At 49.6% G+C, this 12,505-nt stretch overlaps 3 protein-coding genes across 4 annotated transcripts in view; 2 read left to right on the top strand and 1 right to left on the bottom strand.

Annotated features, from left to right (window-relative positions):
* Positions 1 to 3,568, top strand: part of kiaa1217 (KIAA1217 ortholog) — a 48,947-nt gene extending 45,379 nt beyond the window's left edge. The window contains exons 21-22 of the mRNA XM_025054357.1: positions 233 to 364; positions 1,698 to 3,568. Of these exons, the coding sequence (XP_024910125.1) occupies positions 233 to 364; positions 1,698 to 2,225 (660 nt within the window). The 3' untranslated portion in view covers positions 2,226 to 3,568. The remainder of the gene's footprint in view (positions 1 to 232; positions 365 to 1,697) is intronic.
* An 841-nt stretch (positions 3,569 to 4,409) lies between these two features.
* nphp3 (nephronophthisis 3) lies at positions 4,410 to 12,157 on the top strand. Of its 2 annotated transcripts, none has more exons than XM_025054353.1 (27): positions 4,410 to 4,901; positions 4,978 to 5,103; positions 5,180 to 5,330; positions 5,480 to 5,632; positions 5,771 to 5,904; positions 5,994 to 6,154; positions 6,243 to 6,399; positions 6,482 to 6,556; positions 6,643 to 6,813; positions 6,896 to 6,999; positions 7,073 to 7,187; positions 7,261 to 7,404; positions 7,501 to 7,595; positions 7,686 to 7,788; positions 7,861 to 7,943; positions 8,168 to 8,303; positions 8,565 to 8,729; positions 8,819 to 8,913; positions 9,214 to 9,336; positions 9,574 to 9,763; positions 9,865 to 10,106; positions 10,299 to 10,374; positions 10,457 to 10,584; positions 10,669 to 10,909; positions 10,985 to 11,110; positions 11,197 to 11,312; positions 11,397 to 12,157. In XM_025054353.1, the coding sequence occupies exons 1-27, from the start codon at positions 4,578 to 4,580 to the stop codon at positions 11,563 to 11,565; spliced, it is 3,903 nt and encodes a 1,300-aa protein (XP_024910121.1). In that variant the 5' UTR covers positions 4,410 to 4,577; the 3' UTR covers positions 11,566 to 12,157. The 2 variants fall into 2 exon arrangements, with proteins under 2 accessions (XP_024910121.1, XP_008306578.1); XM_008308356.3 differs by having other exon boundaries at positions 4,411 to 4,901; positions 7,498 to 7,595.
* Positions 12,106 to 12,505, bottom strand: part of uba5 (ubiquitin-like modifier activating enzyme 5) — a 2,836-nt gene continuing 2,436 nt past the window's right edge. Inside the window, exon 12 of the mRNA XM_025054358.1 lies at positions 12,106 to 12,449. Within this exon, the coding sequence (XP_024910126.1) occupies positions 12,346 to 12,449 (104 nt within the window). The 3' untranslated portion in view covers positions 12,106 to 12,345. The remainder of the gene's footprint in view (positions 12,450 to 12,505) is intronic.

Raw genomic sequence — 12,505 nt, forward strand, 5'->3', positions numbered from 1 at the left:
CTCACAGGGCTCTGGGGTGTCCCCCACTCTTGACTGCATGTGTACAGTAGAAGGTTCTGGTCCGACTGGGTGCATGTCCTCTCACTGGTGTCCATGGTTCAGGTCCTAAATGAATGGTTTTGATCTGTGACTGTCTTGACTTTTCAAACTTCCTTTATGGTCTTTGTTTTTTTTCCTTTCTTTCTTTCTTTTATTTTATTTTTCTTTTGTTTTTCGTTTGGATCCCCTGCAGAACACCAGTGTCGCTTCCCCTACTAGTCGGATGCCCGTCCCTTTGTCAGCGAAGACCAGGCAGTCGCCGGGTTCATCTGACAAAGCAGGAAAACAGCAAAAACTGCAGGAGGCTCAGAGGCAGTACCGACAGGTAGTTTTACTGTAGGGAGAGCAGAGGAAACAGACACACACGTAGGGTCGGAAACACGAGAACTCTAGAACCGTGTCTGGGACCAGAGCTGTTAGACATGAGTTCCATGATGGCCGCTGACCGTCTGTTAACGTTTCTGTCCGGTCTGCTCTGACCAGAAGGCATGTCTGACTGTTACTCCATAACATCACTTTACCTTCAGCTTCTGCATGTCCACACTGTGTGGGTGACTTCACGCAAACATAAGCAGGAAAGTGGCAGCGACGGGCGGCGTGGACTCGTGGTCACATGTCCAGTTCCTACAGTGTGTGTGAATTCACCGGACGCTTGAGGCTCTGTTCAAAACCACACCTTCACTGACTCTTCCTCAGCTTTGCTCTTCTACGCACCTCACGGCTGCACAGCTTCTTAACCCGACTGCCAAACACTGCCCCTAGTGGTAGTGGAACACTGACCCACTTGTCTCCTTGTCTTCCTGCTCTCACCCTTCCTCCCTCCTAACCCCGGTGTCCCCCCTAACATTGTCCTTCCTTCGTGTGCCACTTTCTGAACTCCTGAGAAAAACCTAACAACTGCTCCACCCACAGGTGGTGTGGGGAGGTGCCGCTCCTGTCTGCCACCGCGCTGTCTAACCCTCGTCGTCCTTTTTCAGCGGTAACTTCTCTCTCAGGTTGTGTTCACGCTGGTTGGTTCACCAGTGGGCGTGTCTGTGTTTAAACCAATCACCGACCAGGTAGAGAACAGACACGAGTGATGTCACAGAGTACGACCCCGAACGGTCGTGTGACTGACAAATACAAGACAGAAGGAGGCGACGACCACCAGCGCTAGATCTGAGCTCAGCACTTAGCATCGTTAGCATCGTTGTGACTACGTAGCCGCACGGTCGTGACGCAGTCGTTCAAACGTCAGTGTTAAGATGAAGAAGTCCTTATTTAGACTTTGTTACATACGAATAAGAATATGGCATGCCGCCCCCTATTGACTCACAGCATCACCGCCCCGGCGGTGGACTGTCTCTGTCCCGTCATGGACGTCCAGATGATGACCAGGTCGGGTCCCTGTGTGACCTTCACTGACCCCAGGTCGTTTTCTTATTTGCTCAGGACCAGCCATGAGTGTGAACACAGCCTGAGTTCTGTCATGTGACCCAGTGGTCGAAGACCTTCTGTGTTTTAGTACCGTTGTCAGTGATGTCAGTGATGTCAGTGATGTCAGTGTCTGTGTCCATAACTTGTAGTTTTATTTTAACATCGTCCTGCTGTTCTGTGTATTTTGTTCAGTAAATCCCTGTTTTGACGACCAGTGTTTGTCTTGGCATCTCTGTTTGCAGGCTAACGGAAGTGCTAAAAGAGTTGGAGGGGATCATAAAACTACTCCCCCTACTGGTCCCATTTCTAAAATCCCTGCTTTTTATCCCAGTGCTAACAAAGGCAGTTGTTCTCAAACCATAGATGCTACTAATCCCACTAACCCCCCCTGCTCCTCCTCCTCTGTGACAAAGTCTTCCATCCTGTCCTCTAACGCTCCTCGTTCCAGCACCCTCCCCCCCTCCTCCCACATCCCCTCCCTGTCTAATGGATCCCTCAAACCCCCCCCTCCCTCACAGCACACAGGTAAAGCTCTCTCGTTCTCCTCGCAGACTCAGAATGGTCGAGTGCACTCCTCCTCCTCCTCCTCTTCATTCTCATCCTCCTCCTCCTCCTCCTCTCCCTCCCCTCTGTCGCCCACACCCCTGGGCCAAGGTGGGAGGAGCATCCGCACCATACACACCCCCAGCTTCACCAGCTACCGGTCGCACAACGGCAGCAGCGGCAAATCCTGCATCCCGACGGTCACGTCGGCTAAGGACGCGGCTTAGCCTCAGTACCGCCCCCCTGTGGTAAAGTGCACAGCAGGTAGAGCTGGTCGTGTTTTGTTCAGTCACCTTGTTGACCTGTTTATCTAGTGTTTTTGTAAAGGTTTTAAATGATGCACTCCGTCACTCTGGTCCTGCTCACCGACACTGGCGTTCTCTCACTAGATCAACTTTCATTTTTCTGTCTTTTGGTTCAAATGTCGATTTGGATTCGCCGACTCGGGGTTGAACCAGATGTTAAAAAGTAAATAAATAAAAACTTTATAGATTTTTCCACGTTGTAGAGGAAGTGGAAAGTTTTCCTTTGGTGTTGAGAATCTATTTTTCTTGCCGTAGCTACTGTTATGAAAAGAGAATCTAAAGTTGATGTACAATCACAACAGAGTACTCTGTAAAATTGTCTTTTATTTTTCAGAAGCAGAGATTAAATAATCCTAGTCTATTTAATCTCCCTGTCCTGTAAATGCTTTTGATGTCTGTAATCCTGACCTTCACAGACGTCTTAGACTCAGATGAACTGTGTGTGTGATGACTTCTGTGTTGACAGGTCATCACGACTAACACCAGGTGTGAGTGGGTGTGAAACATGAGTGGTTGTTGTCCAGGTGTAAACTGTACTAAAAGAGTGTGTGTGTGTGTGTGTACATAGATGCTTCTACTGAGGAGACGAGTGGTTTTGTTAACACACCAAAGTTTCTTTGTCTGCATGCCTTCAGCTCCTGTAGGAGAGTGATGTAGAAGAAGTGTTTGCACAGATAGGTTTCTGTAAATATATTGCTCTCTCTCCCTCCCTCTCTCCCTTTGTCTCTCTCCCCCTTCTCTCTCTCTCTGTCTTTTTGTAAAGCTTTAAATCCTACCATAAAAGAGCAACGTGGTTATAAAGTTCATGAAACTGTTGCTGGAGTAGCAGGAATAAAGGAGTGCATGCTTGTAAGGCATCACTGGTCTGCTCTTTTATTTTGGTGGATCTGTATTTCCAGTGAGCGGGAACTTCACACCATGTGATGTCATGGATGGTCAGTGATGTCATGGATGGTCACTGGTGCTTTACCTTTTTAGTACTTAGTACTTTAGTACTAGATTCCACTGACAACTCTGTGTTCCTATTGGTCCTCCTCCACACGTGGGCCCAGGGTCAGGGTTGGTTGGTCAGAGATACAGAAACCACAGTCATGTTTCTTCAGGTTCTGCAGAACTTGGTCCATCCTCCACCGTCACCAGCCATGATCGTCTTCTCCAGCAGCTCCATCACAGTTTAATCACTTCTGCCAAAAAAATGTTATTAATGTTATTTATGAAAAAGTTAAGATTATTAAATATTGTATCATTAAATAAATTATTAAAATGTATTAAATGTTTTGATATGATATATTAAATATCGATCTATCTCTATACTCACCTACATATAAACATTAAATATAATATAGGAAAATCAAATTGTAAAGAAAGCACTAAGTCTATGTTTACTAATGACTCTAGCTCTTTAAAATCAAGTAATTCAATTGTAATATAAAGATTTACAAACATGAAATAGCCAAGCGTCAATCACATGAGTGAAAATGTCATCATTTCATCATCTGAAATTATAGTTCGCCTTTCTGTAGTTTGTCCCGCCGGCTTCCGTCTCAGGGACTTGTTACCAAGGCAGCCAGGAAGAAGCTGTGATCGATCTGGACGGTAAGTGTTTTTTTTTGTTTTTTTATATCTAGTTTTGTTTTATTTTCTAATGATTTTTTGTGGAGTGGCCTTCAGGGTAGAGTTTAAAGTTTATTTTTTCCAGTTTTACAAAAACTATTGATTGTATTTGAGCCCAAACGAGTCGAAAAACATTTTTTCGCGCTACGCTAACTTTGGCTAACTTTGAACAGCTATTGTAAAGTTTTCCTTTTTTTGGGAGAACAGCTATTGTAAAGTTTTCCTTTTTTCTCCCAAAAAAAGTGCAGCGTATGAACAAAGTCTAAACTAGTGACGTGTGATTATAACTAGATAATGTTGATGACATGTTAGTATTCCCAACTTTGATTATATAACGTTGTCAGCGGTGTCTCCCGGGTCGAGAGGGTTTTAGCCCGTCCTCAAACCCGAACCAGCTCCGAAGGTACCAGCAGAAACAGGCGGTCCTCGGTCATTACCTCCTTTTTGGTCAATGTTCTAAAACACACACACACATATTCATGTTTTTTGGTTTTATTTCTTCTGTGTCTTCGACCCAAAGAGTCAACTCACTGGAGAGCAACAAAGACTCAGCTGTGGTTCTAACAATCAGAGGCAGCTCCAGTCCTCGGTCCAGTCCTGTCTTTGTCTCTCAGGACCAGACATGGGTCTCCGGTGAGTCTTCAATCCTGGGCTGCCGTCATGGGCACTGCATCCTCTCTGGTCAGCCCAGGAGAAGTGATTGAAGATGGCTACGGAGGTGAGGGGGGGGAGGCCTGTGAGATCCCGGTGGAGGTGAAACCCAAGGCCAGACTCCTTCGCAGTTCCTTCCGTAGAGGACCCCGGGTGATTGGAGCCAGCTTCAAGTCCACCGGTTCCGTGGACCTGGAGTATGCTGCGGAATACGAGAGGCTACGGAAAGAATATGAAATATTTCGTGTGAGCAAGAACAACGAGATATCGTCCATGCAAAAGAAGGAAGCCAAACTGGATGAGGAAAACAAGAGGCTACGAGCGGAACTGCAGGTGAAATGACTGGACTGAGCCTTGGACGCCACTTCTGTTCCACAGCATCTTTGACGTTATTGGCTTTTTTTTTCAGGCTCTGCAGAAAACCTACCAGAAGATCCTTCGGGAAAAAGAGAGCGCTCTGGAAGCCAAGTATCAGGCCATGGAGAGAGCCTCCACCTTCGAACACGACAGAGACAAAGTCAAACGACAGTTTAAGGTAAAAATCCTAATCAGTGACACGGAGACGACCCTCGTCGGCGGCAGTTCTGAACCTTTGGCTCCATAACCACCAGATATTCCGAGAGACAAAAGAGAAGGAGATCCAGGATCTTCTTCGTGCCAAAAGAGATCTGGAATCTAAACTGCAGCAGCTGCAGGCTCAGGGAATTCAGGTGTACGACCCCAACGACTCGGACTCCGATGACGATCAGACCACTGTTACTGGTGAGTACAGGGACGGAACCACGTCATCGCCGCGTCACTCTGGTACCAACCGGACCGTGTGGTGTCTGAGTCGTGGTCGGACTCAGTCGACCCCGTACGCCTCGATGCTTTACTTTGTTCTCATTGGTCTAATTTACTTTACCCTGTAGCTGCGGGGACACAGTGTGAGTACTGGACTGGCGGCGCCCTAGGAAGTGAGCCCTCTATGGGCAGCATGATGCAGTTGCAGCAAACCTTTCGGGGCCCAGAGTTTGCCCACAGTCTGATCGACGTGGAAGGACCGTTTGCAAACGTGAGCAGAGGTGAGAAGAAGAACGAGACGCTTCAGGACAGGAACCGTTCAGTTCCGATCCCGGCCTGCAGGGGGTTCTTACAGGAACGACCTCTGCAGCAACAGTTGCCTCCAGCCGTGTTCTACAGTTGTGTGTTTTGTTTGTCAGATGACTGGGATGCTGCAGTGGCCACTCTGCTCCAGGTCGCCCCCCACGTCCCTCAGGCCTTGTGGAGTAACACAGTCCGCTGCTACTGGATCTTCACCCAGGAGACCAAGGCTGAGATGGACGTTTTCACTGAGGTGAGTTCAGCCACACAGTCACACACACACACACCTGACCGTTTTACCCAGAATGCCCTCTGGGCCTCACCTGTCTAATCCTGTTTCAGAAACACTCTGCCGTGTTACGGCGGCTGTGTGAGGCTCTGGGCCACTTCTACCTGAACGTGTGTTTCCAGGAGGAAACCGCCGACTCGTACGTTGTGGAGCGTAAGCAGGAGATCGAGCGCAGCTCCGTGTGTGTGCTGCTTCTGAAGTCTACGGTGTCCAGGTGCACGGAGCCGCGGGTTTATCCTCGGGGGAGTTCCCTTCCTCAGTGACCCTGATTGAAAACAATATTCGTGTGTGTGTGTGTGTAGCTCTGTAGTGGAGGACTGTGAGGAGGCCTTTGTGAAGAACCCAGAAGGGCACCCCCTGGTGCTCTACCTCAGGACTGAAGATGACCAGGGTCTGACCGGGGCCACCAGGCAGATCCTGGAGAGGATCAACGCTGCAGACAAGGCCGGGAAAATCAAGGTGAGGACCAGTGTGTGTGTTCACTAAACATCCACTAGAGGGCTGTCTGACGCTGTCTGTCTGTGGTGCGTCTGTGGCCCAGGTGGTGGACCACGGTGGTTCTGCTGAGGACGGAGCTGCGCTCATTTTCACGCAGCTGGAGAAGATGATCAAACAGGTGGATGAGTGTGGACGTTCAGACGACGTTCTTCGCTGTTCCACCTCCAACCTTCACTCACGTCCCGTCCCGTCCCGTCCTCACAGGAACTGCTGGGCCTGGAAGGAGCTGACGTGGACTCCAAGGACTCCGGGTTGGAGGAGGGACGAGAGGAAGACTCTGGAGACGTTCTGTGGGACCTGCATGATGAACAGGAACAGATCGAAGCGTATCAGCAGGCCTGCAGCAGCACCGCCGCTCAGCTGGGCTTCCAGAGGGTAGGGGGCCGTGGGGGCTGTGGGGGGGCAGTCTAAAAGTGTTGGACTTTTCTCTATAACTCTCGTCTCTTCTTCTGCTCAGTACATAGACCGTTTGAATGACATGATAGCTGCCCCCCCTCCGACCCCTCCCTTGCTGGTGTCTGGTGGTCCTGGTTCTGGAAAATCTCTCCTGCTCTCCAAATGGTAGTGGCGCCCTCTAGAGCCTTCAGGGTGTCCGCTGCTCCTCCTCCACTCACGGCTCTGTTTCCTCCTCCAGGATGGAGCTGCAGCAGAAACAGTCTCCCAACACTCTGTTCCTCTACCACTTCGTGGGTCGTCCTCTGTCCAGCAGCTCCGAGCCCGTTCTCATCATCAAACGCCTCACTGTGAAAGTACGCGGCGCTGCCTCCTTGTACTGCAGTAGTACTACAGTGATGACTGTGTATTTGTTCTTCTGCTCCGTAGCTGCTGCAGCATTTCTGGTCCATCTCTGGTCTGTCCATGGAGCCCAGTAAGATCCTGGAGGAGTTTCCTCGCTGGCTCGAAAGACTTTCAGCGCGACATCAAGGCAACATCATCATCATCATCGACTCCATCGACCAAATCCAAGTACGAGCTGGGCTTCGTAACCTCCGTCTAAAAGTTTTATCGCTCAGACTCAGACAAACTTCTGACTGGATTGTTTTTTCTCTTTTTTCCCAGCAGGCAGAGCGACACATGAAGTGGCTGATCGACCCGCTGCCCGTCAACGTCAGAGTGGTGGTGTCGGTCAACGTGGAGACCTGTCCACAGGCCTGGAGGTCACTCCTCTGATACAGTCACTAACACGTAGTACTACACGTACTCCTGGGTATGAATACCACTGATAATGCAGTAGCCCGTCTTTTCAGGTTGTGGCCCACACTCCACCTGGATCCTCTGAGTCCCAGAGAGGTCCGCAGCATCGTCAACGCCGAATGTCAGAGCATCGACCTGAAACTGAGCAGAGACCATGTGAGTGTGTGTGTGTGTGAGAGAGTGTGTGTGTGTGTCACCTGAGAATACACCACTTTATTGTTGTTACAGGAGAAGAAACTGGAAAGGCACTGTCGCTCGGCAACCACCTGTAATGCACTGTACGTCACGCTGTTGTCCAGGATGATCATCAGGTCGGTCCAAACCTCCAGGTTTACACAAACACTTACATTTGTAACGATATTTTGGGCTGTCATTGAAACAATGCAACAAGTTCACAAGTCGACAGTCCAGACTGGAACACAACGTTATCTTTGAAGTTAAAATTGTTTTATTTTTCTGCTGTTGTAATTATCCTTTAACTACAAAAACATTATTCTGAGTTTCTTGTTGACCTGACTGTGTTGGTGCTCAACAGCAGACCCTGCTGGTCACAAGAGAAGAGCATGGAGCAGTTTCTGCAGTGTATGGACACCATGTCACTGTATCGCCTGGCCCTCAAGGTGGCGCTAAGCTCCCTCAGCAAAGACCGGGAGCGTCATATCATGAGAGAGGTTCGTGTTTATTTCCCTTTGATCGAATTATATGGAGTTGGTAACGTTTGATGCAAATGTTACAGATTTGGTTTGACTGCCCTCTAGTGGACGTGGGGCGTCACAACAAGCAATTGAGTTTTAAATAACAGTAAAATGTGAATATTTAACATAAAAATCACCCTAATCATCAACGATCATCCTGAGGGGATGATTGACAGCTGTAGGTCACAGGCTCCTCCCATCATCAAGCCTGTGAACAGGTTGTTTGGTCTCCTCCAGATTCTGTGTCTTGCTTGTGCCAGTCATAACGGAGTGAGTGAGTCCGAGGTCCTGGATCTGTTCCCGGACCTGGACTTACCGGCGCTGTCGTCCATGCTGCTGCGTCTGAGCCGACTGTGCGTGGTCACCCTGCGCTGCGGCCTCATCAGGTTCCTGCACCTGCAGGTCACTGCTCACACACACTCACGCCTAAGGTCACATGATGTTCAGAGACCGCCTGATGGAAACCACTGGTTTGTGTGGACTTGTTTCAGGCCTGGGAGGCTGTGAGGCTGGAGTTTCTGGGTGGAGGAAGCAACACCGCCACCTACAGGGAGAAACTGGTCCATTACTTCAGCCAACAACTGAGGTGAGGTTTCCTCTGTCTGTGGGAAAACGGACCAGTCACAAGTCACACAAGTGTGTGTGTGTGCGTGTGTGTGTGTGTGGGCGTGTGTGTGCGTGTGTGTGTGTGTGCGTGTGTGTGTGTGCGTGTGTGTGTGCGTGTGTGTGTGTGTGGGCGTGTGTGTGCGTGTGTGTGTGTGCGTGTGTGTGTGTGTGGGCGTGTGTGTGCGTGTGTGTGTGTGTGGGCGTGTGTGTGCGTGTGTGTGTGTGTGGGCGTGTGTGTGCGTGTGTGTGTGTGTGTGCGTGTGCGTGTGTGTGCGTGCAGCCAGGACTGCGTGACGTGGCGTGTGGCAGATGAGCTCCCCTGGTTGCTGCAGCAGCAGGAGGACCGCTCCAAACTCCAGCTCAGCCTCCTCAACCTCTTTGTTTCCCAGAATCTCTACAAACGGTAAAAACCAAAGTCAACGCTGCTGTGACAGAGGGCGCCAAAGCTCACGCCGTGATTATTGACATGACATTCTACAACTCTACTGTGAATAAAAGGGGGGGTGATAACAGTCTGGGAGGAGGGTGGTAAAGGGTTAATATACACCTCAATAATATACTAACTCCCTGTCAGTCGTGGAGGATGTTGGTCCTGACGTCCAGACCCGGGCTGCAGGTTTGACCTCCTTCTGTTCTGCAGGGGTCACTTCTCTGAGTTGCTGGCCTACTGGCAGTACGTTGGTAAAGACAAGAGCTCCATGGCCAGTGAGTACTTCGACTCTCTGAAACACTACGAGAAGAGCTGTGAGAGCGAAGACGGCATGACCCGGTTGGCAAACCTGTACGAGACTCTGGGACGCTTCCTCAAAGACCTGGGCCTCCCCAGTCAGGTGGGGACGCTGCCCACGTGGGCGGGGCCAGATGTTTGTTGGTGTTTTCACATCCTAACTGCCCATGTACAGCGCCCCCTACTGTCTGTGTCCTCCTCCAGGCTGTAGCCCCTCTGCAGAGGTCCCTGGAGATCAGAGAGACGGCCCTGGACCCAGATCATCCCAGCGTGGCCCGCTCCCTCCACCAGCTGGCCGGCGTCTACGTCCAGTGGAAGAAGTACGGAAACGCGGAGCAGCTGTACAAACAGGCCCTGGAGATCAGCGAGAACGCCTACGGTGGCGAGCACGCCAGCGTGGCCCGAGAGCTGGAGTCGCTCACCGTGTTGTACCAGAAACAGAACAAGTAAAAAGTTCAATGTTGAAGAGAGATTTTCAGAATAATTTTTTTTCCCCTGGTAAATATTTTCTTTACGTTTGACCTGATGTTAATATTTTAAGGACTTCAGCGCTGCGTTCTGATTGGGCCTCATTTTCTGGTCAAATAAATGTATCTTTTTAGTCCGATTTTCCTTCCTGATCTTTGTTTTTCTCCCAGGTACGAACAGGCAGAACGGCTGAGGAAGAGGTCGGTGAAGATTCGTCAGAAGACTGCTCGTCAGAAGGGTCACATGGTGAGTACCTTTTCCTCCAGACCCAGCCTGTGATGTCATCGTCGGCCGTCAGCAGCTAACGCGTGTTAACGCCGTCTTTCAGTACGGCTTCACTCTGTTGAGGCGCCGAGCGCTGCAGCTGGAGGAGCTGACGTTGGGGACAGATTCTGCGGACTGTGCCAGAACCCTGAATGAGCTGGGGGTTCTGTACTACCTCCAGAACAACCTGGAGTAAGAACCCGCTCCGCTCCGACTCACTGACCACCGAACCGGGTCTGTTGGTTTGTCAATATCTCCGTCTTCTCACGCTTCCAGCGCAGCCAAGGTGTTTCTGAGCCGCTCTCTGGAGATGCGTCAGCGAGTCCTTGGTCCAGATCATCCAGACTGCGCTCAGTCCCTCAACAACCTGGCCGCGCTGCACACCGAGAGGAGGGAGTACGAGACGGCCGAGGACATGTACGAGAGGGCGCTGGACATCCGGAAGAGGGCCTTGTCTCCGGACCACCCCTCGCTGGCCTACACGCTCAAGCACCTGGCCATGCTGTACAAGCGCAGAGTGAGACCCGTCTGACCTTTGACCCTCCACGTGTGCGGCTGGTGTTTCCTGTCTGTGAACATGTGTTCTGTGCAGGGGCGGCTGGAGAAGGCGGTGCCGCTGTATGAACTGTCTCTGGACATCAGGGAAAAAAGTTTTGGACCCAAACATCCCAGTGTGGCCACAGCTCTGGTCAACCTGGCTGTGATCTACTGTCAGATGGTGAGATCACCTGACTGGACGGTCACTCACAGCTGTATATCTGCCTCTGATTGGCTGTCTGACTGTCTGATGTCTGTCGTTGGTAGAAGAAACACAGCGAGGCGCTGCCTCTGTACGAACGCGCTCTGAGAGTGTACGAGGACAGTTTGGGCCGATCGCACCCCAGGGTCGGAGAGACCCTGAAGAACCTGGCCGTGCTCAGGTGACCGCCGTTTCATCATCAACACCGACGTCGTTAAATCTGTGTTGAAATTAAACGGATCTTTTCCGACTTTTTCTTCAACAGCTATGAACGAGGAGACTTCGAGAAGGCAGCCGAGCTCTACAAACGAGCCATGGAGATAAAGGAGGCGGAGCCGTCGCTGGTGTGTGGTAACGCCCCGTCACGCCACTCCTCCAGCGGAGACACCTTCAGTCTGAGGGGCCCTGCTCCGGTCTCACATGTCCAGAGGTGACGAGTTTAAATTCCTAACACCTGGGGGTTCTGGGAGTTTTCTAATTCACCCACTCCTTACATCAGGGGTCTCAAACTTCTGCCCCCCCCCACAACAAAACAAGTAATAAGAAAAATGAAGGGAGGATTATTCCAGATTGGTAATCCCACTGTATTAATCTGTGAAGTCAGTGTTGAGACTCAGGTTTACTCAGTTATTTTGTCTTTGACTAACACACGCACACACACACACACAGTTTAACATGTTGTTCTTATTTAATGTTATTATTGTTATTATAATATTAGCAGAAAAAAAAACACATTTCCTTCCAAACGGACCAGTGTGAAGTTCTTTTGAAGATAAATACTTCAAAAGTTGAAGTTTTTTAACCAGTGATGTCATTTATATTTACCCACTAGTGTCAATCTTATTAACTGACTGAAAGTCCATTTTTTTCACTGCCAAATATATCCTGAACATGTATTTTTTTTTAAAACATACGACTGTGATTTACTTAAATGTCTGTGTATAAAAATGGACAGGGACCAAAAACAAACCAGTATTTTGAATATCGTATTCATTTTAATAAATATTTTATCAGCAGAAAATTAAACCAGGTTTTCATGAAGCCGAGTGTGTGATTATGGAGGAGAATTAAATGTTTCCTTCAGCTGTTGGTTCTAATCGTGCGTTAATGGAACCAGTCTCTGACTTTTCTCCAGACCATCAGCTCTGGGGACATTAGGTCTGGAACCAGAGCGGTGGACGGTTCTGGTGTGTTAGTAAACACGAGAACATCATCTACAACTTCCTCATCTGAGCCATCAGCTCTTCTAAACTCTGCTCCGTCTCCTCCACCGTCTCTCCTCTGCTTGTCTCCTGGTCCAGACAAACAAACACACACAGAAAACATTTGAATGAGTTTCTGTGTAGAAAATGGACTGAGTTAATGATAGTAATG

Source organism: Cynoglossus semilaevis, chromosome 3, assembly GCF_000523025.1.
Source record: "Cynoglossus semilaevis isolate Cse_v1.0 chromosome 3, Cse_v1.0, whole genome shotgun sequence".
In the NCBI taxonomy this organism is placed as follows: Eukaryota; Metazoa; Chordata; class Actinopteri; order Pleuronectiformes; family Cynoglossidae; genus Cynoglossus; species Cynoglossus semilaevis.

Excerpts from the sequence above, each read along its gene's own strand:
- nphp3 (XM_008308356.3), top strand. The coding sequence starts at position 4,578 with ATGGGCACTGCATCCTCTCTGGTCAGCCCAGGAGAAGTGATTGAAGAT. Across the intron at positions 7,405-7,497 it reads ACTCCATCGACCAAATCCAA|CAGGCAGAGCGACACATGAA; the intron begins GTACGAGCTGGG and ends CTTTTTTCCCAG. Across the intron at positions 10,585-10,668 it reads TACCTCCAGAACAACCTGGA|CGCAGCCAAGGTGTTTCTGA; the intron begins GTAAGAACCCGC and ends TCACGCTTCCAG.